General features: G+C 45.2%; 1 protein-coding gene across 3 annotated transcripts; it reads left to right on the forward strand.

Moving 5' to 3' along the window:
* Positions 1 to 331: 331 nt before the first annotated feature.
* LOC144738323 (uncharacterized) lies at positions 332 to 19,213 on the forward strand. 3 transcript variants are annotated; one of them, XM_078621344.1, is made up of 2 exons: positions 332 to 382; positions 3,239 to 6,328. In XM_078621344.1, exon 2 carries the CDS (start codon positions 3,279 to 3,281, stop codon positions 4,653 to 4,655), a length of 1,377 nt encoding a protein of 458 aa, XP_078477470.1. In that variant the 5' UTR covers positions 332 to 382; positions 3,239 to 3,278; the 3' UTR covers positions 4,656 to 6,328. The 3 variants fall into 3 exon arrangements, with proteins under 3 accessions (XP_078477470.1, XP_078477469.1, XP_078477471.1); XM_078621343.1 differs by lacking the exon at positions 332 to 382 and adding an exon at positions 2,081 to 2,301; XM_078621345.1 differs by lacking the exon at positions 332 to 382 and adding an exon at positions 15,499 to 19,213 and having other exon boundaries at positions 2,308 to 4,284.
* The last annotated feature ends 3,747 nt before the right edge of the window (positions 19,214 to 22,960 follow it).

Consider the following 22,960-nt stretch of genomic DNA (forward strand, 5'->3'; position numbering starts at 1 on the left):
GTCAACAAACTTGAACTCTGACCCCGCTCTCTGACGTCACCGCGCGGCGTGACCTCATCGGCGTCAAACGCTAGGGGGAGGTGTGCCTCGCTAGTGACGTCATGTCACCTACCCCGACCACCGCGCTTTTGAGCGTGACGTCACCTCTGCTCGGCCACTGCCGATATCTGTCCCAGTGCAAATCCTTATTTGGGCAAAGCCACGCCCGGTGACTGGCGCCTCATTAACATAATTTATTCGTGAAAGCCGTCGCTAGTTGAGAGCCGTTCATTGTGGGAGGGGAGTGTCATCGTACCCCGCAAGTGACGTCATGTCACCTGCTGCCGCGTGACGTCGCGAGGGACCAGAAAGTTGCCGCTCCGCCCGGGAACTGAAATCCGAGGTGAGAAATTCTCATCGCGGTTGTGGTGGTTGTGGTTGTGGTGGTGCTTGTGGTGGTGGTGGTGCTTGTGGTGGTGGTTGTGGTGGGGGTGATGTTGGTTGTGGTGGTGGTACCAATGGTGTAAATGCTTACCCCGAGCTCTCATACTCTTGTAGTAAGTATTTAGGACGCTTTGACGACGGGGTCGGAGGCACACTTATTTATGAATACCAACTCGTGTACAGTAACGGGTACACACACCACTTGAAGGGGTATCGTCCCCTTCACTCGTCTAACAGGGAGACACAACGCCTAACCCCGCTAACCTACGCCCGAGTCCTCCACTACGGAGTCTCCAGACTGGCTCTTATAAGAACGTCAGTCTGGGCTCTCGGGGCCACGCCACCGGCTTTCCCTGGTCGGTCCTGACAAGGACAGCGAGCCAGGGGAGCTCCGGGGCCTATTCTAGCTGGTCTTCACTCTTCACTGGTTAAAGCTAACACTCGACCTCGAGCACTCCGGCTCACCACCTTTTATAGCACTCGGCCCCTGGGAGGGGCCCGTGGGGGATGCAGGTGCGGACGTCGGTGTGAGCACCTCCTCTGTGTACGGCCCTAGCCACGCCCCTTGTGTTTGTTACCCATCCGTGCCCATACATTTCCACAATTACACCTCTACACTCTTATGGTGCATTGTCTTTGAGTTGTGCGCCTTTTGGCGTCATCTGGTCCAACACCATGTGAGACTAGGCTCTAAGGAAAGCTGTCTCGGGTGTGGACCAATCAACTTCAAGGACAGTGCACATACATTATCAGAGTTATGTTTTTTTGTTTGCATTACGACTGCAGGTATTGTGGTCTATGCAAACAAGACTCCTCGTAAAAAAAGGTGTCAGTTTTGTTGCCAGATAGAAAGGTAAAAAACCAATTATCTCTCGCTTAAGTTGAATTTGTCTTCACCCGACTCGCCACTTTGTAACTTTGTTTTACTTTAAATATTAACACAGTTTTTATTTTTACCAGGCCAAGCCCGCTTGAGCTGCTGTACCGCTCTTGTTTTCAGAAGCGACCTGCCCACAACAACAATAACAACAAGGTGGGGCTTGTCAACAGCGTGGTGGTGTTCACTCTGGACGTGTGACGGTGTTCACTCTAGACGCGTGGAGGTGTTCACTCTAGACGCGTGGCGGTGTTCACTCTGGACGCATGGCGGTGTTCACTCTAGACACGTGGCGGTGTTCACTCTAGACACGTGGCGGTGTTCACTCTAGCCACGTGGCGGTGTTCACTCTGGACGCGTGGTGGTGTTCACTGTAGACACATGGCGGTGTTCACTCTAGACACGTGGCGGTGTTCGCTCTGGACGCGTGGCGGTGTTCATTCTAGACGCGTGGTGGTGTTCGCTCTGGACGCGTGGCGGTGTTCACTCGAGATGCGTGGCGGTGTTCACTCTGGACGCGTGGTGGTGTTCACTGTAGACACGTGGCGGTGTTCACTCTAGACACGTGGCGGTGTTCGCTCTGGACGCGTGGCGGTGTTCATTCTAGACGCGTGGCGGTGTTCGCTCTGGACGCGTGGCGGTGTTCATTCTAGACGCGTGGTGGTGTTCGCTCTGGACGCGTGGCGGTGTTCACTCGAGATGCGTGGCGGTGTTCATTCTAGACGCGTGGCGGTGTTCACTCTGGACGCGTGGCGGTGTTCACTCTAGACGCGTGGTGGTGTTCACTGTAGACACGTGGCGGTGTTCACTCTAGACACGTGGCGGTGTTCACTCTGGACGCGTGGCGGTGTTCACTCTCTGCATGTGGAGTGGGGACAAGCGGGGGATCCGGAGGGAAATCCACGCGACCACGGGAAGAGAGAAAGAGACACGCAAACTCCAAATATACAGCAGGCGTCAGGGTCGCGATTGAACCCACGACTTCCTGTATGCCAGGAGAGGTAGTTAACATCTCACCACAGAGAGACACGCAGCCTTGGCAATGTTGATTGATCCTCAATGAATTACTTGGTGGAGTCAGGAAGCATTAATAGTGAGCGGATGAAGGTGGTTAGGCATGGGTCTGGACACACCTCTTAACCATGCCAGTGTGTGACAGTGTAAAGTTTGTGTTGGCAGTAAAGTCTATTAACTCTATTGAACACGGAGGTTATATCACAACAATAGTTTGTTTTCGTTTTCCTCTGAAACGCTTCATAAGAATGGAAACAGTCGAGAAGTTAACACAGCACACACATGCAGCTGAAGTCAGATCAGCATTCAAGGACATCGTAAGCCTGGCTGGCTTCACACCTCTAAGTTGCGATTGAACATTAATTTATGCATTTCTGCATAACACAAATAGTATTATTTTCAACACCTTTTGCTATATCAACTGATCTTCTTGGTTCGGAAAGACAGCGTCTGAATGACGCATTCAGACGCTGCCTTTCCGACAGACCTGTTCTTCACCTGAGGATGGCTGCTTGTGTTGTGGCCGAAACGTTGTGATAATTGTATTATGTTTAATTATTTCATTATTTCCCTTATACGTGACTTTACCGAAAGAGCCAAGAAGATTAATCCCTGCAGTCATGAAAACTTTAAATCGAAATTCATGTAAACTGAATTTAGCTTTTAGAAATATTCCTTTTGTAGCCAGACAGCCGAAATTGTGTGCTCGGAGTTTTGGGTTAACATTCATTTTGAAGATACGAGGGCTTCCAGGCATGTTTATGACCATTCACCCTCATTGTGTGCCATAACAGCCCGTGTGATGAATTTGGTAAACTTTTTCACTATGTCATGAATATATGAATAAGTATAGACTTGTAATTCACGTGTCACTGTGTATATATGCATTCCTCTGTGTGGATATTATTTTTTTTCTGTCTGCAGCTGTCGCTGCCTCTGTCGCTTCATCTGCCGAATTTGTCTGATGGAGCAAAGGCACTCGGCGAAGCTCGGTACGACAAGGCAACAATGCGACCGGTGTGCATACAGCACGGATCATCCTGGAAAATTGACACGGCACCAGAGAACTCACACACGAGAGAAACCCTTCAAGTGCAGTGTGTGTGGGAAGCCGTTTGCACATTCATCTATTCTTGTAATACACCAGAGAACACACACGGGAGAGAAACCTTTCAAGTGCAGTGTGTGTGGGAAGGCGTTTGCACAGTCATCTGCTCTTGTAGCACACCAGAGAACACACACGGGAGAGAAACCCTTCAAGTGCAGTGTGTGTGGGAAGGCGTTTTCAAAGTCATGTGCTCTTAAAAAACACCAGAGAACACACACGGGAGAGAAACCCTTCCAGTGCAGAGTGTGCGGGAAGGCGTTTGCACAGTCATTTGCTCTTGTAGCACACCAGAGAACACACACGGGAGAGAAACCCTTCCAGTGCAGAGTGTGTGGGAAGGCGTTTGCACAGTCATTTGCTCTTGTAGCACACCAGAGAACACACTCGGGAGAGAAACCCTTCAAGTGCACTGTGTGTGGGAAGGCGTTTTCAAAGTCATCTGCTCTTCAAAGACACCAGAGAACACACACGGGAGAGAAACCCTTCAAGTGCAGTGTGTGTGGGAAGGCGTTTGCACATTCATCTGCTCTTGTAATACACCAGAGAACACACACGGGAGAGAAACCCTTCAAGTGCAGTTTGTGTGGGAAGGCGTTTTCAGATCCATCTGCTCTTCATGTCCACCAGAGAAGACACACGGGAGACAAACCCTTCAAGTGCAGTGTGTGTGGGGAGGCGTTTGCACAGTTATCTGCTCTTGAAAGACACCAGAGAACACACATGGGAGAGAAACCCTTCAAGTGCACTGTGTGTGGGAAGGCGTTTGCACATTCATCTGCTCTTGAAAGACACCAGAGAACACACACGGGAGAGAAACCCTTCAAGTGCAGTGTGTGTGGGAAGGTGTTTGCACAGTCATCAAATCTTCAAAGACACCAGAGAAAACAGAAGCATCAGAAGATCCACAAGGAGTGGAGTCTGAAATCAGCTTGTGAAAGTCAAAGTGCCGCAATGAGCCCATCCCTCGTGAAACAAGAACCGGAAGAAAATCCCAGCTTGGACACTTTTAAGGGTATCGAGGTGAAATATGAAGAGGTGAACGTGAAATGTGAAGACGTGATGGTGAAGAGCGAAGAAGTGAAGGTAAAATGTGAAGATGAAGATTCAACTCCCAAATGGGACCTTCACTTCGATGGAGGCAACGTGAAGCAGGAGGAGAATTCTGACTGTGAGGCAGAGCGAGGCAACTCCCAGCAGTTTGTGGAAGTGGAGGTGTGGGTGGACTTCCTCTGAGAATACAAAGTCAAATGGAGACCCGGTAGATGTGTAAGCCTGAGACGATGTCGCTCCAATAGATGCACCTTTGTCACAGGCTGTTAATGACAAGAATGTGAAGTTGAACACTCAATTCCTATGTTCAACCTGCAGGGTAAGAGCGGCCAGTCTTTGTGGACCTGTGGGTTGGGTAGATCTCTAACCAGGAGCGAGAGCCAATAAGCTCCCAAGCATTCACTATGTTATCAATTGCATTTATATGGTGCTTGCTTAATCGCCTCGGCAACTCGGAGTTTTGCATCGTATCTCGTTTCAAACACTCGAAGAGCATCCCCAAGTAGCAGCTGCCCCTGTGTGGCACAAGGTGGTGGCCCTGCACCGGCCTGCATGTGGACAAGAGCCTGTCAGTAGGGGGCGATGGTTGATGTGGCATCTCAGTTGTGGAGTTTGTCGGTAATGTTTAGAATTTCATCAATTTTGACCCAGACGCCAGCATGCAATGGCCGACTCGTTTTGAATGGTGCATTAGTATGTTGTACATACACTGTTAAGCAGATGGTGCGTATATTTTTAATTAGCTTCTTGTTAATAGGATGTAACGTAATGCAGTATATTTCAGTGCAGTAATTCAATTTTGTTAATATGCCTGTCAATAATTTAGAATGAATACTTGTATGATGGTGTGCGTACATGTACCATTTTGTCTATAAGGGTCAAACATTGAATAAGTGATGTTAGGACAAAGTGTGTGTTTTGCAAGTAGCCTGTACAGATCACTCAGGTGAGACTCATTGTTCTTGTGGTACAGGTCAAAGGGTACTTTTGTGTTTTCAGGAAGCATCTCCCTCTGGAGCAACTCATCGTCTTTGAAATAGGGAGCACACTCGGATCATTCATCTGTTACAAGGCATACCACTCAAAAGTTACACATAGTGGAGATACATTCTCAACAACACGAATTATAATTTTGTATTACGTGTTGACGTAGATTTTGTCGAATTAGGACGAGAAATGGTCCTTGCCGATTAACGTCTGGATGTTGACAACCATGGGGTGTAGCAAGCCTGACCGCCTGCGGTGCCCCTCACAACCATTTACGGCCTTGGGCCAGGAAAGTCACGAAAAAAATTGTCCACGAACGACGCATCCACGCAAGCACCCGATGCTCCGTTTTGAAGTTTTAATATGAAACAACTTTGAATTGTATATTGTTTTGCATTTGATAATTGTATTTCTTCATTAAAAGCTTATTCATTGAAAACGACATTTCGTGTGAATTTTCTCTCGTCGTTAAGTAGATGGCCTTTCCGGGGATTGGGTTCGATGCGGACTTTCACCTGGTTGGGATCGCGGGATTGAGATGAGGCGACACAGAGCTGGCCGTGCGAGAAGACCGCCGTCTGCAGATCAATTCCAACGTGATCGAACGTCTGTCCCTGCGCCTCCGTCGTTCATGCAAGGGGAGCGTAGGTTTACAGCGCCCCCTGCATGAAAACGACAAAGTGCAGCGTTCATCACAGTTAAAGTAGTGCGCTTATATATAAATTCATTTTTTGTCTGTCTGTGTGTTCACGCGCTTGCGAGGGATTTGTCTCTCTAACAGTGGGGTTTATGAAAAAAATTTGCCCGGTACCACGCCATAAGCCCTGCGGTTGGCAAACACTATTCAGTTTTCACATCCGTCACCATAAAATTAGTTTAATTAGCGATTTTGTGCGATATTTCGTTATTTATTTATGTAGTTTTGCCGCCCGCTGCGGGACAAAGCACGCAATTGCGCCCCGAGCAACGCACACACGATCGATAAAAATTTCATTCGCGTTAACAATGCTTAAAAATATACACAACACTGAGGTTCATTCTTCACAGTCATATGTTCCCCCCACCCCAATGCGTGCAGTTACTGCTATAAAGTCCGTAATTATTAATATTAGAGCGCTTAGATGGCATTATTGCAGCGTGGGTGGGGAGAGCGGCCCAGCCCCCAGCCTGGCAATGTGTCACCTCCTCCGGCTTGGCAATCTAGGCGAGGCCGCGGGCTCTGCATGGGACTAGGCCTCACCACGGCAATGTGAAGTACAATTTTATTTAATCTTTCGCTAAGAACTCAGGTTTATTGTTTACTATTATGAAACAAATAAGTTGGCAAATATTACAATAAAAATGTTTGTGTGTAGAAAACTAATATTGCACTATTTGGTTGCTAAATATGTTCTTGTTTAACTGTGTTTCTATGAAGCTGAGATGGTGTACTGCCAGTCCGTGCTGTTGCCTGCTCGTTAATTCACGTCGGTGCACTGGCACCATTCTGGCGAATTGCCCGATGCTGGATGTGATTACCAGCGAAACGTCGTACTCAAAAATTGTAAATGTTGTGGATTCACTCTTCAACACACCGGTGGTCTAAAGTAGGGAACTTTTTGTCTTTGTCAACGTGACAGTTTTTTGCTGATTGGCCGTGTCGGGTGGTGGAGGATTACGACACATAAATAATAACGCGATCTAACCCAAAAATGTTTGTAATAAATAATATTGGTCGCGAAAGCCTACATGTTAAACTATTATCTACACTGCTAATTTTGCTTTTGGGCATTGAGTGTATGCCAGTCTATAATCTGTTGCCTGCTTCTTTACCTCACTCGGTGTACTACCAGCCTTTCATGTCGACTGTACCCTGCTTTATCAGCTGCTGACCATATTGCCAGCCTTTCATGTCGACTGTAGCAATGCTTGTGTCATTGAGTCGGCGTACTGGCAGTCTATAATCTCGACTGTAGCCTACTTCTCAACTTACCTATGCGTAATGCTGCTCTTTAATGTAAGCTTATTTAATCATTTCTTCAATGCATTTCTATTGTTTTGATTGCACACGTCACGCTATTTACTGATACGTAGTACTGCGATGCCGATTAATTTGTTATACTGCTAAATACGTTGGATTTTCTTAGCTACAGCCCATTGCATTTCGTCTACCGTTTTGTTACATTCGTGGGAACATCACCCATTAAATTTTTGCCGTACCGCACCTTTACTTTCCACCAAAGCGGGGAGCATGCAGGGAGGTTCAATGCCCCAAATATTGTTGACCTTGCTTTCTTACGGTGGGTGAGGAACATTGTGAGAGAGACATTGTTCCATACCAAGAAAACACCATCGCACAATTTCTTGACACTAACAGAGCATACGATGCCCTACAATAACACATTTTCTTGTCGCAAGGCCAAGATGGGTACCACGTCAAGATTCCTCCAATTACAAATCTGCAGGACAAAGACATCCTCACGAAACTGTCTCCTCTAAAAAAACTTCTATTCCTTCGTGATCATGGACAGAGGAGGACACCACATTGTGGTGCGCCAGCCTCTTTCACCAGTATGTTGTCGATGAGTATGCCAACATTGAGAGTGAGCGCCTTCTTTTACATTCTACTGAATCAAAACCGCCTGCGTGTGAACAGTATGCTCATCTCTGGGACGCCATCAATGCCAAAGGAGATGCAAACTGTCACAATGTGGGCTGATTAGTTTTGCCTTCATCCTTCACAGCTCCACCAAGATACATGCTTGAGAAGACTCGGGATGCCATGACGTACATCAGCCAATATGCCACTCCCCATCTCTTCATCACCTTCACTTGCAATCCCAAATGAAAGGAGTTGCAGGTTTACCTTTATCCAATCCGAAAGCCACCAGACAGACATGACATCTTAGCGAGTGTATAAAACTCAAAGTTTATGGCCTCATGATGCTAATTATGACCAACGAAGGCGGCGTGTTTGGATAGACAAGCAGTAACTTGCACACCGTTGGGTGGCAAAATCGTCGTCCACCTCATGCTCACATTTCGCTATGGATGAGGGAAACAATTGATGCAAGTCACGTTGACACATTTATCAGTGCTGAGCTATCTCACCCCCATCCAGACCCTGCCCTTTTTCTATGCGGTCTGCAACCAAATGGTCCATGGCCCATGTGCCCAGTTCTAGCCAAATGCGCCATGTATGCAAGACCACAGGTGTACCAAGAGGTATCCACGGAACTACTTGCAAGACACTCAGTCGGCCCATGATGGCTATCCTCGATATCGTCACAGAAATACTGAGCATGGTGGATTTCAAACAATGCTCAGACCTGCCACTAACTCGCTAATTAAGGTTCACAACCGGTGGATCGTTCCCTACTGCCCTCTTCTGTGCAAGATCTTCCAGGCCCACTTCACCGTGAAATTCTGCTATTCTAAAAAAAGCCATCAATTATGTTTGCCAATACATCAACAATGGCTCTGACATGGCTGTTTTTGCATTACAAAACAGAGGGGCAAAGTGTGCATGAGCTCAAATTTTTTATCCAAGGAAGATACATCAGCAACAATGAGGCCATTTGCTGAATTCTTGGCTTCCCCATCCATGATCGTCCCCCACAGTCGTCCATTTGGCACTTCACCTCCAAAATGGTCAACGCATCTACGTCACCAAAGGAAATGCCCAACAACAGGCACTGGCTCCACTAGATACCACCCTGATGGCGTTCTTTGTTTTGTGCCCAAGTGACCCATTTGCTGCCAACCTGCTCTACCATTAAGTTCCCTCCTACTATACATGGACTGCTAAAAACATGGAAGCGACGTGCTGCTGACGGTGAATCTGATGGCTTAGGACGAGTCTACACAGTTCATCCCAAGGCAGTGTACGCACACACGCAGTGTACACACACACAATAATGTCCACGTTGTTGTTGTTGAGCTCACACACCCAAGGGGTCTCTGTTCAAGGGAGGGAGCGATGGAAAATGAATCTAAATCAACTTAAACTCTAACCCCGCTCTGTGACGTCACCATTCAGCATTACCTCATCGGCGTGACACGCCAGAGGGAAGTGTTCCTCGCTAGTGACCCCACCCGGCAGAACGGGCCCTTGAGCGTAACGTCACTTCTGCCTGTTTGACTTCCGTTATCTGTTCAAGTACTATCCTTATTTGGGCAAAGCCACACCCAGTGACTGGTGGCTCATTAACACAATTTATTTAAGTTAGAGCCGCTCATTGTGGGAGGGGAGTGTCTTGTACCACGCAAGTGACGTCATGTCACCTGCTGCTGCCGCGTGACGTCACGAGGTAACGGAAAGTTTCCGCTCCGCGCGGGAACTGAAATCCGAGGTGAGAAATTCTCATCGCGGTTGTGGTGGTTGTGGTTGTAGTGGTGGTTGTTGTTGTGGTGGTTGTGGTTGTTGTTTACCGAGGTAGAGCCTCGCTCTCTCTCTCTCGCAGGGATGTTATTTGAGTAGCAGCGAGCATGGAAGCGATGTCCAGATTTAAACTTTACAACGCGGGGCCTTGCCTCCTGCCCTCGCCTGGTCGCGTTCGCTTCAATTCTCTCGCTTAGTTTAGCAATTTCGATTTAAAGCTTCTTTCGTGACTGCAGTGATTCATCTGCTTGGTTCTTTCGGTAAAGTCATCACGTAGAATGGAAATAATAAAACAAAATAATACAAATAAAACATAGCATTTTATTATGTTTTATATCACGTAGAATGGAAACAAAAAATAGTCTTATTTTTAATATTTGTATTATTTTATTATTTCCATTCTACGTGACTTTACCGAAAGAACCAAGAAGATAGTTTAGCAACCTGTGGAAGAACGCGATCAGCCAGGCGATGCGTTAGTTGTGTTAACTCTAGATTTGAAGCTTTCGTCACTGCAGTGATTCATACTCTTAGGTTTGTTCGGTAAAGTCACCGTGTAGGTGAAAAATTTAATAAAAGTAACAATAGAAATAAAATATAAAATAATAAATCACGACGTTTCGGAGGCAACACAAGTCATCAGGTGGGACCGTCACAGCCAGATTTGCTGCATCAAGTGAGGCGTGATTTTTTATTATTTTATTTCTATTTTTACTTTTATTAATTTTAAATTAATTTGTTACCGACATGGTGACTTTACCGAAAACAACCTAAGAGTACGTCAGTTGGTGTGTTGACCGACTCTCTGTGTTGTATTACATTTCAAATATTAAGTTTGTTTGATTAAGTGTCTCTCTCTGTGTGCAGTCACCAAAGCTCCAAATCTCTCATTGACACAAGGCCGTAATTATAATGTTATAATAAATATAATATATATTAATTATAATGTTATAATAAGTATATGTTATAATAATTATAACATGTTATAATAATCATAATATGTTATAATAATTATAATAATCAAATATGCCCCTCCAATATATTTCTGTAAAATATTTGTAAATAATAATTGCGATGCTCTGTTAATAAAAAGAACAATTTGCTAAACCTTGGCCACGAAATCTGGAGTTGTCTTCATATCACAATGCATAGATTTCTGTTCATATGATTGCGTTGTACTTTATGAATCCCTAATCTCTGCCATTACATACTATGAAACAAGAAAAGGTAAAAAAGAAAAAACAGAGCAATGTAATACAATACACTATTAGACATTATTGTATCAAATAAAACAAATTCCATCCCATGTGTTAGTGAACTTTTAAAAATATGTTTGGGAGGAAATGGCAGGAAATGAGTTTTCAAATTTAGATATTTTTCTGGGGGGGGGGACCCCAGACCCCCCTGGAAGATTTGGTCCCCCCCAATGTTGACTCCATGGCTACGGCCTTGCATTGACGTGCTAATTTCTCTACCCCCCCCCCCCTCTCTACCCCCCCCCCCTCACTCTGCCCCCCCCCCCTCTCTCTGCCCCTCTCTCTATTTAAGGCCTCGACACAGGCGTTGTTTCTCTGTGTGCTTGTGTCTCTCTGTGTGTCTCTGTGTCATCTCTCTGTGTCTATGTGTGTGTGTCTCTCTCTGTGTGTCTGTGTCATCTGTCTGTGTGTCTACAGTGAGGGAAAAGAGTATTTGATCCCCTGCTGATTTTGTACGATTGCCCACTGACAAAGAAATGATCAGTCTATAATTTTAATGGTAGGTTTATTTGAACAGTGAGAGACAGAATAACAACAACAAAAATCCAGAAAAACGCATGTCAAAATGTTATAAATGGATTTGCGTTTTAATGAGGGAAATAAGTATTTGACCCCTCTGCAAAACATGACTTAGTACTTGGTGGCAAAACCCTTGTTGGCAATCACAGAGTTCAGACGTTTCTTGTAGTTGGCCACCAGGTTTGCACACATTTCAGGAGGGATTTTGTCCCACTCCTCTTTGCAGATCTTCTCCAAGTCATTAAGGTTTCGAGGCTGACGTTTGGCAACTCGAACCTTCAGCTCCCTCCACATATTTTCTATGGGATTAAGGTCTGGAGACTGGCTAGGCCACTCCAGGACCTTAATGTGCTTCTTCTTGAGCCACTCCTTTGTTGCCTTGGCCGTGTGTTTTGGGTCATTGTCATGCTGGAATACCCATCCACGACCTATTTTCAATGCCCTGGCTGAGGGAAGGAGGTTCTCACCCAAGATTTGACAGTACATGGCCCCGTCCATCGTCCCTTTGATGCGGTGAAGTTGTCATGTCCCTTTAGCAGAAAAACACCCCCAAAGCATAATGTTTCCATCTCCATGTTTGACGGTGGTGATGGTGTTCTTGGGGTGATAGGCAGCATTCCTCTTCCAAACGCGGCGAGTTGAGTTGATGCCAAAGAGCTCCATTTTGATCTCATCTGACCACAACACTTTCACCCAGTTGTCCTCTGAATCATTCAGATGTTCATTGGCAAACTTCAGATGGGCATGTAAATGTGCTTTCTTGAGCAGGGGGACCTTGCGGGCGCTGCAGGATTTCAGTCCTTCACGGCGTAGTGTGTTACCAACTGTTTTCTTGGTGACTATAGTCTCAGCTGCCTTGAGATCATTGACAAGATCCTCCCGTGTAGTTCTGGGCTGATTCCTCACCGTTTTCATGATCATTGCAACTCCACGAGGTGAGATCTTGCATGGAGCCCCAGGCCGAGTGAGATTTACAGTTCTTTTGTGTTTCTTCCATTTGCGAATAATCGCACCAACTGTTGTCACCTTATCGCCAAGCTGCTTGGCGATGGTCTTGTAGCCCATTCCAGCCTTGTGTAGGTCTACAATCTTGTCCCTGACATCCTTGGAGAGCTCTTTGGTCTTGGCCATGGTGGAGAGTTTGGAATCTGATTGATTGATTTCTACTGTGAACAGGTGTCTTTTATACAGGTAACAAGCTGATATTAGGAGCACTCCTTTTAAGAGTGTGCTCCTAATCTCAGCTCGTTACCTGTATAAAAGACACCTGGGAGCCAGAAATCATTCTGATTGAGAGGGGGTCAAATACTTATTTCCCTCATTAAAATGCAAATCAATTTATAACATTTTTGACATGCGTTTTTCTGGATTTTTGTTGTTGTTATTCTGTCTCTCACTGTTCAAATAAACCTACCATTAAAATTATAGACTGATCATTTCTTTGTCAGTGGGCAAACGTACAAAATCAGCAGGGGATCAAATACTTTTTTACCTCACTGTATGTGTGTGTCTCTCTTTGTGTGTCTCTGTGTCATCTCTCTCTGTGTGTCTATGTGTGTGTCTCTCTCTCTGTGTCTTTCTGTCATCTCTCTCTGCTTATGTGTCTGTCTATGTGTCTCTGTGTCTGTTTTGTCTCTCTCTCAAATTGAGCAATCTTTGGAAGAACGTTATCAACCAGTTGGGGTGTTGACTGTTATGTTAGCTGACTCTCTGTTGTATTGCATTACATTTCTAAGTTTACTAGGTTTTTTTTCTCTTTCATTTGTACCTGATGATGATTGCTTGTGTTGCAATCGAAACGTCGTATGCTATTTGCACACAGCGTTGGTTTAGGTGCTTTTTGTGGAATATTTTGCTGTTTTTCCCTGGATTTTAATGTTTGCACAGTCACATAGTCACTTTAAGATGTTTCCTCGTTCATGTTTTAGTTTTTTGTTTGTTACGGTTGCATCCGATTCAAGAGCCGAATGGCTCACGCGGCTATACCAAATAAATGAAACAGAAACTATAAATGTATTTATTTATTTATTCTACGTGACTTTACCGAAAGAACCAAAGAGTATCTTGCTTAAGTTTTAATTTCTCTTCACCTGGCTCGCTACTTTGTAACTTTGTTTTATTTGAAATATTCACACTTTTTTTTTTCATTTTTTACCAGGCCACGCCCGCTTGAGCTGCTGTACCGCTCTTGTTTTCAGAAGCGACCTGCTCACAACAACAACAACAACAAGGTGAGGCTTGTCAACAGCGTGGTGGTGTTCACTCTGGACGCGTGGCGGTGTTCACTCTGGACGCGTGGCGGTGTTCACTCTAGACGCGTGACGGTGTTCACTCTGGACGCGTGGCGGTGTTCACTCTGGACGCGTGGCGGTGTTCACTCTGGACGCGTGGCGGTGTTCACTCTGGACGCGTGGCGTTGTTCACTCTGGACGCGTGGCGGTGTTCACTCTGGACGCGTGGTGGTGTTCACTCTGGACGCGTGGCGGTGTTCACTCTGGACGCGTGGCGGTGTTCACTCTGGACGCGTGGCGTTGTTCACTCTGGACGCGTGGCGGTGTTCACTCGGGACGCGTGGCGGTGTTCACTCTGGACGCGTGGCGGTGTTCACTCTGGACGCGTGGCGGTGTTCACTCTGGACGCGTGGCGGTGTTCACTCTGGACGCGTGACGGTGTTCACTCTGGACGCGTGGCGTTGTTCATTCTGGACGCGTGGCGGTGTTCACTCTGGACGCGTGGCGGTGTTCACTCTGGACGCGTGGCGGTGTTCACTCTGGACGCGTGGCGGTGTTCACTCTGGACGCGTGGCGGTGTTCACTCTGGACGCGTGGCGGTGTTCACTCTGGACGCGTGGCGGTGTTCACTCTGGACGCGTGGCGGTGTTCACTCTGGACACGTGGCGTTGTTCACTCTCTGCATGTGGAGTGGGGACAATCGGGGGATCCGCAGGGAAATCCACGCGACCACGGGAAGAGAGAAAGACACACAAACTAAATATACAGCAGGCGTCAGGGTTGGGATGAATCCACGACTTCCTGTATGCCAGGAGAGGTAGTTAACATCTCACCACGGGGAGCGAGAGAGACACGCAGCCTCAGGGGTGTTGATTAATCCTCATTGAATTACTTTGTGGAGTCAGGAAGCATTAATAGTGAGCAAATGAAGGTGGGTAGGCATGGGTCTGGACACACCTCTTAACCATGCCAGTGTGTGACAGTGTAAAGTTTGTGTTGGCAGTTAAGTCTATTAACTCTATTGAACACGGAGGTTATACTGTATCACAACAATAGTTTGTTTTTGTTTTCCTCTGGAACTTTATAAGAATGGAAACAGTCAAGAAGTTAACACAGCACACACATGCAGCTGAAGTCAGATCTGTTCATTCCAGCGTGCAAGGACATCGTGAGCCTGGCTGGCTTCACACCTCTAAGTTGCGATTGAACATTAATTTATGCATTTTTGCATAACACAATTAGTATTATTTTCAACACCTTTTGCTATGTCAGCTAAATTTAGCTTTCATAAATATTCCTTTTGTAGCTAGACAGCCTAAAATTGCGTGCTCTGAGTTTTGGGTTAACATTCATTTTGAAGATACGAGGGCTTCCAGGCATGTTTATGACCATTCACCCTCTCATTGTGTGCCCTACCAGCCCGTGTGATGAATTTGGGAAACTTTTTCACTATGTCATGAATATATGAATAAGTGTCGACTTATAAGTCATGTGTTACTGTGTAAATATGCATTCCTCTGTGCATCGATACTGACGTGGATGTAACTTTTTTTCTGTCTGCAGCTGTCGCTTCCTCTGCAGAATTGGTCTGATGGAGCAAAGGCACTCGGCGCGGCTCGGTGCAAAAAGGCATCAATGCGACCGGTGTGCATACAGCACGGATCATCCTGGACATTTGACAAGGCACCAGAAAACTCACACAGGAGAGAAACCCTTCAAGGGCAGTGTGTGTGGGAAGGCGTTTTCAGATTCATCTACTCGTGTAAAACACCAGAGAATGCACACGGGAGATAAACCCTTCAAGTGCAGTGTGTGTGGGGAGGCGTTTGCACAGTCATCTGCTCTTGAAAGACACCAGAGAACACACACGGGAGAGAAACCCTTCAAGTGCAGTGTGTGTGGGAAGGCGTTTTCACAGTCAACTAATCTTGTAGCACACCAGAGAACACACACGGGAGAGAAACCCTTCAAGTGCAGTGTGTGTGGGAAGGCGTTTTCACAGTCAACTAATCTTGTAACACACCAGAAAACTCACACGGGAGAGAAACCCTTTAAGTGCAGTGTGTGTGGGAAGGCGTTTTTATTTTCATCTCATCTTGAAATACACCAGAGAACACACACGAGAGAGAAACCCTTCAGGTGCACTCTGTGCGGGGCGGCATTTGCACGTAAAGATTATCTTCAAGTACACCAGAGAACACACACGAGAGAGAAACCCTTCAAGTGCAGTGCGTGTGGGAAGGCGTTTTCAGATGCATCTACTCTTGTAACACACCAGAAAACACACACGGGAGAGAAACCCTTCAAGTGCAGTGTGTGTGGGAAGGCGTTTTCACAGTCAACTAATCTTGTAGCACACCAGAGAACACACACGGGAGAGAAACCCTTCAAGTGCAGTGTGTGTGGGAAGGCGTTTTCACAGTCAACTAATCTTGTAACACACCAGAAAACTCACACGGGAGAGAAACCCTTCAAGTGCAGTGTGTGTGGGAAGGCGTTTGCACTGTCATCTGGTCTTGAAAGACACCAGAGAACACACACGGGAGAGAAACCCTTTAAGTGCAGTGTGTGTGGGAAGGCGTTTGCACAGTCATCTACTCTTCAAAGACACCAGAGAACACACAAGCATCAGAAGATCCACAAGGAGTGGAGTCTGAAATCAGCTTGCGAAAGTAAAAGTGCCGCAATGAGCCCATCCCTCATCAAACAAGAACCGGAAGACAATTCCAGCTTGGACGCTTTTAAAGGTATCGAGGTGAAACGTGAAGAAGTGATGGTGAAGAGTGAAGAAGTGATGGTGAAGAGCGAAGAAGTGAAGGTAAAATGTGAAGATGAAGATTCAACTCCAAAATCGGACCTTCACATCGATGGAGGCAACGTGAAGCAGGAGGAGAATTCTGACTGTGAGGCAGAGCGAGGCAACTCCCAGCAGTTTGTGGAAGTGGAGGTGTGGGTGGACTTCCTCCGAGACAATACAAAGTCAAATGGAGACCCGGTAGATGTGTAAGCCAGTGACGATGTCGCTCCAATAGACGCACCTTTGTGACAGGCTTTTTGTGACAAGAATGAAGTTGAACACTCAATTCCTCGGTTCAACCTGCAGAGTAAGAGCGGCCAGTCTGTGTGGACCTGTGTGTTGGGTAGATCTCTAACCAGGAGCGAGAGCCAATAAGCTCCCAAGCATTCGCTATGTTATCAATTGCATTTATATGGTGCTTGCTTAATCGCCTCGGCAACTCGGAGTTCTATAAACATACAAACAGACATAATTTCAACCGTGATGATGGGTACAAACTTAGTAATCATTGGAAAGATGTTAGCAACCACGCAAAAAAGACTTAATTACACATTTTTGGACCATCTTATCTGACAGGCACTATTTTACTTTACTTTACCGAGTGTTAACATCCCCAGTGTTTAACAGTACTCTCTTCATTGTTCAGCCAGCACTGGTATAAACATGGGCATTTTCGTTCTTTTCTATCATGTGTATCAACAGGTGCTTGTACACAAACATGTCCACGTACACTTGCACCCCACACTCTCTTTTGGCCTCCCCTCCCCCTCTCTGTCCAATGCGTTGGCGTGTGCAGCAGTAGTTGCTTGCGCACAACCACGTCCACGCCGCCGACTCTCGTGTACCACGTCGTGTATTCTTTTGGCCCCGCCCCCCCTCCCCCTCCCGATGCGTTCTACGTGGCACGTCGTGCCGTCTTTGAGCCCCGCGCCCCTCCCTCCCGATACGTTCCATTCATTGGCTACCACATTCTGATGAGCTCCCCCCCCCTCTCCTCCCCCCTCAACTTGCTTTTAAGGGATTACATCTTGAATCATTGCCTCACTTGATGCAGCAAATCTGGCTGTGACGGTCCCACCTGATGACGGAGACTTGTGTTGCCTCCGAAACGTCGTGATTTTTATTTTATTTTACTTTCATTAATTTTAATGTTTTACCTACGTGACTTTACCGAAAGAACCTAAGAATTTGAATCCTTGCAGTCACGAAAGCTTCAAATCTAGAATGAGTTCTATATCGTTTCTCGTCTCAAACACTCGAAGAGCATCCCCGAGTAGCAGCTGCCCCTATGTGGCACAAGGTGGTGGCCGTGCACCGGCCTGCATGTGGACAAGAGCCTGTCAGTAGGGGGCGATGGTTGATGTGGCATCTCAGTTGTGGAGTTTGTAGATAATGTTTTTAGAATTTGCTACATTTTGACCCAGATGCCAGCATGCAATGGCCGACTCGTTTTGAGTGGTGCATTAGTATGTTGTACATACACTGTTAAGCAGACGGTGCGTATTTTTTTAATTAGCTTCTTGTTAATAGGATGTAACCTAATGCAGTATATTTCAGTGCAGTAATTAAATTTTGTTAATATGCCTGTCAATAATTTAGAATGAATACTTGTATGATGGTGTGCGTACATGTACCATTTTGTCTATTAGGGTCAAACATTGAATAAGTGATGTTAGGACAAAGTGTGTGTTTTGCAAGTAACCTGTACAGATCACTCAGGTGAGACTCATTGTTCTTGTGATACAGGTAAAAGGGTATTTTTGTGTTTTCAGGAAGCATCTCCCTCTGGAGCAACTCATTGTCTTTGAAATAGTGAGCACACTCGGATCATTCATCTGTTACAAGGCAAACCACTCAAAAGTTACACGTAGAGGAGATACATTCTCTACAACACGAATTATAATTTTGTATTACGTGTTGACGTAGATTTTGTCTAACTAGGAAGAGAAATACTCCTTGCTGATTAACGTCTGGATATTCGTAATTGTCAGTTGAAGCAACCCCGGCTGCTCTTGAGACGCTGTGCACCAATACGGGTCCACAGGTGGCTTGCACTGAATCAATGACGGACTCCCAGAAGGCTGTGCTAGTTATAGTTTGTGTAAAATATTCCTCTGTTTCATGGAGAGATCGATAAATGAAAGATGTCGTGTCTGCTGATCTGCTTCATAGCAAGGAGGTAATTTTAAGAGCACATTTGAAATGCATTTTTGGTACAGATTTGTATTCGGTTACAAGGCAGAGCACATCTACTAGATACATTCTGCACAACAACACTCATTTTAAATTTGCATGACGTCTTATATGTTGGCGAACTAGGACAAGAAATGGTCCTTGCCGATTAACGTCTGGATGTTCACAACCATGTGTTGAAGCAAGCCTGACCGCCTGCGGCGTCCCTCACAACCATTTATGGCCTTGGGCCAGGAAAGTCACGAAGAAATTGCGCACGAACGACGCATTCACGCAAGCTCCCGATGCTCCGTTTTGAAGTTTTAAAATGAAACAACTTTGAATTGTATTATGTTTTGCATTTGATACTTGTATTTCTTCATTAAAAGCTGATATCATTTTCCATCTGGAAGACTTAATTGAAAACGACATTTCGTGTGAATTTTCTCTAGTCGTTAAGTAGATGGCCTTACCGGGGTTCGGTTCGATGCGGACTTTCACCTGGTTGGGATCGCGGGGCGGAGATAAGGCAACACAGAGCTGGCCGTGCCAGAAGACCGCCATCTTCAGATCGATTCCAACGCGATCGAACGTCTGTCCCTGCTCCTCCGTCGTTCATGTAGGGGGCGCGTAGGTTTGCAGCGCCTCCTGCATGAAAACGAAGGAAAGTGCAGGGTTCATCACAGATGAAGTTGTGTGCTTATATAAGAGTACTCGCGGGAAGTACCCGGCGTGAAATTTCCCGCTTTTTATCGTAATATATAGGATACTAAGGCTAAGCACACCCGAGGATTGCACTTTTGTTAAAAAATGAAGCTGTAAAAATGTGTCCATTATTGGCCAAAAACGGCATATGTTAGTATGCCGATTTTCTATACTGGGACGTGAACATTTCATCATAAAATGTTCCACTTTTAATCTAATACATGGCATACTAAGGGTAAATACAATTGATGAATGAACTTTTTGTTGAAAAAGAAAGCTATGAAAATTTTGCTTATTTTGGTTAAAACCGGCATAAGTATGGCGATTTTATTTTTGGGACGTGAAAATGTAATGGTGAAATTTCCCACTTTTAAAGTAATATAGAGCTTAACAAAATGGAGGAATTCACTTTTTCTTGGAAAATCTAGCTATGAAAATTGAGCAAATTTTGGCCAAGAACGGCATTGGTTAAATATGCTGATTTGATGTTTTTACTTCAAATTTCATGGTGAAATTTCCCACTTTTAATGTAATATATAGGCTACTCAGGCTAACCACAACCGAGGAATGCACTTTTTCTTCAAAATACAGCTGTAAAAATTCGTAAAATTTTAGCCAAAAACGGCAGTATGCCGATTTCCTGTTTGGGACGTGAAAATTTAATGGTGAAATTTCCCACTTTTAATGTAATATAGAGCATACTAATCCTTAACAAAATGGAGGAATTCACTTTTTCTTTTTACTTCTAAATTTCATGCATGAAATTCCACACTTTTTAACGTAATATATAGGCTACTCAGGCTAAACACAACTAAGGAATGCACTTTTCGTTGAAAAATAAAGCTAGGAAAATTGGACCAATTTTGCCAAAAAACGGCCTAGGTTAGTATGGCGATCATCTTTTTAAGGACGTGAAAATGTCATCGTGAAATGTCGAGAGCCAAGCCACGACATCTACAAAGTGCTGCTCATAGCGAGTAGCAGCACCGATGGAGGTCGTCACGGCACACACAGAGGGGGTGGGTGGCCAGCCCCACGCCCGGCCGCCTTTGTCTCCCCAGTGCTGGCGATGTTGACACACCGCACCGGGTTCTCGTTTGAGGCCGTTTCGACACTGCCGCTCCCCTTCTGTCAACAAACTTGAACTCTGACCCCGCCCTCTGACGTCACCACTCAGTGTGACCTCATCGGCGTCAAACGCCAGGGGGAGGTGTGCCTCGTTAGTGACGTCATGTCACCAATCCCCCCACCCCCCGACCGCGAAGCTCTTGAGCGTGACGTCACCTCCGCTCGGCCGCTGCCGATATCTGTCCCAGTGCCAATCCTTATTTGGGCAAAGCTACGGCCGGTGACTGGCGCCTCATTAACATAATTTATTCGTGAAATTCGCGAGTTTTTATGCGACGGGTTCAGCAGCCCCGCCCCATCCCTCCACGTCTGGGCTTGTCTCATTAACATAATTTGTTCAAGTTAAGTCCCGTTCGTCGTGGGAGGTGAGTGTCTTGTAACACGCAAGTGACGTCATGTCACCGCCTGCTGCCGCGTGACGTCACGAGGTAACGGAAAGTTTCCGCTCCGCGCGGGAACTGAAATCCGAGGTGAGAAATTCTCATCGCGGTTGTGGTGGTTGTGGTTGTAGTGGTGGTTGTTGTTGTGGTGGTTGTGGTTGTTGTTTACCGAGGTAAAGCCTCGCTCTCTCTCTCTCGCAGGGATGTTATTTGAGTAGCAGCGAGCATGGAAGCGATGTCCAGATTGAAACTTTACAACGCGGGGCCTTGCCTCCTGCCCTCGCCTGGTCGCGTTCGCTTCAATTCTCTCGCTTCGTTTAGCAATTTCGATTTAAAGCTTCTTTCGTGACTGCAGTGATTCATCTGCTTGGTTCTTTCGGTAAAGTCATCACGTAGAATGGAAATAATAAAACAAAATAATACAAATAAAACATAGCATTTTATTATGTTTTATATCACGTAGAATGGAAACAAAAAATAGTCTTATTTTTAATATTTGTATTATTTTATTATTTCCATTCTACGTGACTTTACCGAAAGAACCAAGAAGATAGTTTAGCAACCTGTGGAAGAACGCGATCAGCCAGGCGATGCGTTAGTTGTGTTAACTCTAGATTTGAAGCTTTCGTGACTGCAGTGATTCATACTCTTAGGTTTGTTCGGTAAAGTCACCGTGTAGGTGAAAAATGTAATACAAATTAATAAAAGTAACAATAGAAATAAAATATAAAATAAAAAATCACGACGTTTCGGAGGCAACACAAGTCTCCGTCATCAGGTGGGACCGTCACAGCCAGATTTGCTGCATCAAGTGAGGCGTGATTTTTTATTATTTTATTTCTATTTTTACTTTTATTAATTTTAAATTAATTTGTTACCGACATGGTGACTTTACCGAAACAACCTAAGAGTACGTCAGTTGGTGTGTTGACCGACTCTCTGTGTTGTATTACATTTCAAATATTAAGTTTGTTTGATTAAGTGTCTCTCTCTGTGTGCAGTCACCAAAGCTCCAAATCTCTCATTGACACAAGGCCGTAGTTATAATGTTATAATAAATATAATATATATTAATTATAATGCTATAATAAGTATAATATGTTATAATAATTCTAACATGTTATAATAATCATAATATGTTATAATAATTATAATAATCAAATATGCCCCTCCAATATGTTTCTGTAAAATATTTGTAAATAATAATTGCGATGCTCTGTTAATAAAAAGAACAATTTGCTAAACCTTGGCCACGAAATCTGGAGTTGTCTTCATATCACAATGCATAGATTTCTGTTCATATGATTGCGTTGTACTTTATGAATCCCTAATCTCTGCCATTACATACTATGAAACAAGAAAAGGTAAAAAAGAAAAAACAGAGCAATGTAATACAATACACTATTAGACATTATTGTATCAAATAAAACAAATTCCATCCCATGTGTTAGTGAACTTTTAAAAATATGTTTGGGAGGAAATGGCAGGAAATGAGTTTTCAAATTTAGATATTTTTCTGGGGGGGGGGACCCCAGACCCCCCTGGAATGTTGACTCCATGGCTACGGCCTTGCATTGACGTGCTAATTTCTCTACCCCCCCCCCTCTCTACCCCCCCCCCTCACTCTGCCCCCCCCCCCTCTCTCTGCCCCTCTCTCTATTTAAGGCCTCGACACAGGCGTTGTTTCTCTGTGTGCTTGTGTCTCTCTCTGTGTGTCTCTGTGTCATCTCTCTGTGTCTATGTGTGTGTGTCTCTCTCTGTGTGTCTGTGTCATTTGTCTGTGTGTCTACAGTGAGGGAAAAGAGTATTTGATCCCCTGCTTATTTTGTACGATTGCCCACTGACAAAGAAATGATCAGTCTATAATTTTAATGGTAGGTTTATTTGAACAGTGAGAGACAGAATAACAACAACAAAAATCCAGAAAAACGCATGTCAAAATGTTATAAATGG

The sequence above is a fragment of the Lampetra planeri genome, chromosome 81, assembly GCF_965212315.1.
Source record: "Lampetra planeri chromosome 81, kcLamPlan1.2.h2, whole genome shotgun sequence".
Lineage (NCBI taxonomy): Eukaryota > Metazoa > Chordata > Hyperoartia > Petromyzontiformes > Petromyzontidae > Lampetra > Lampetra planeri.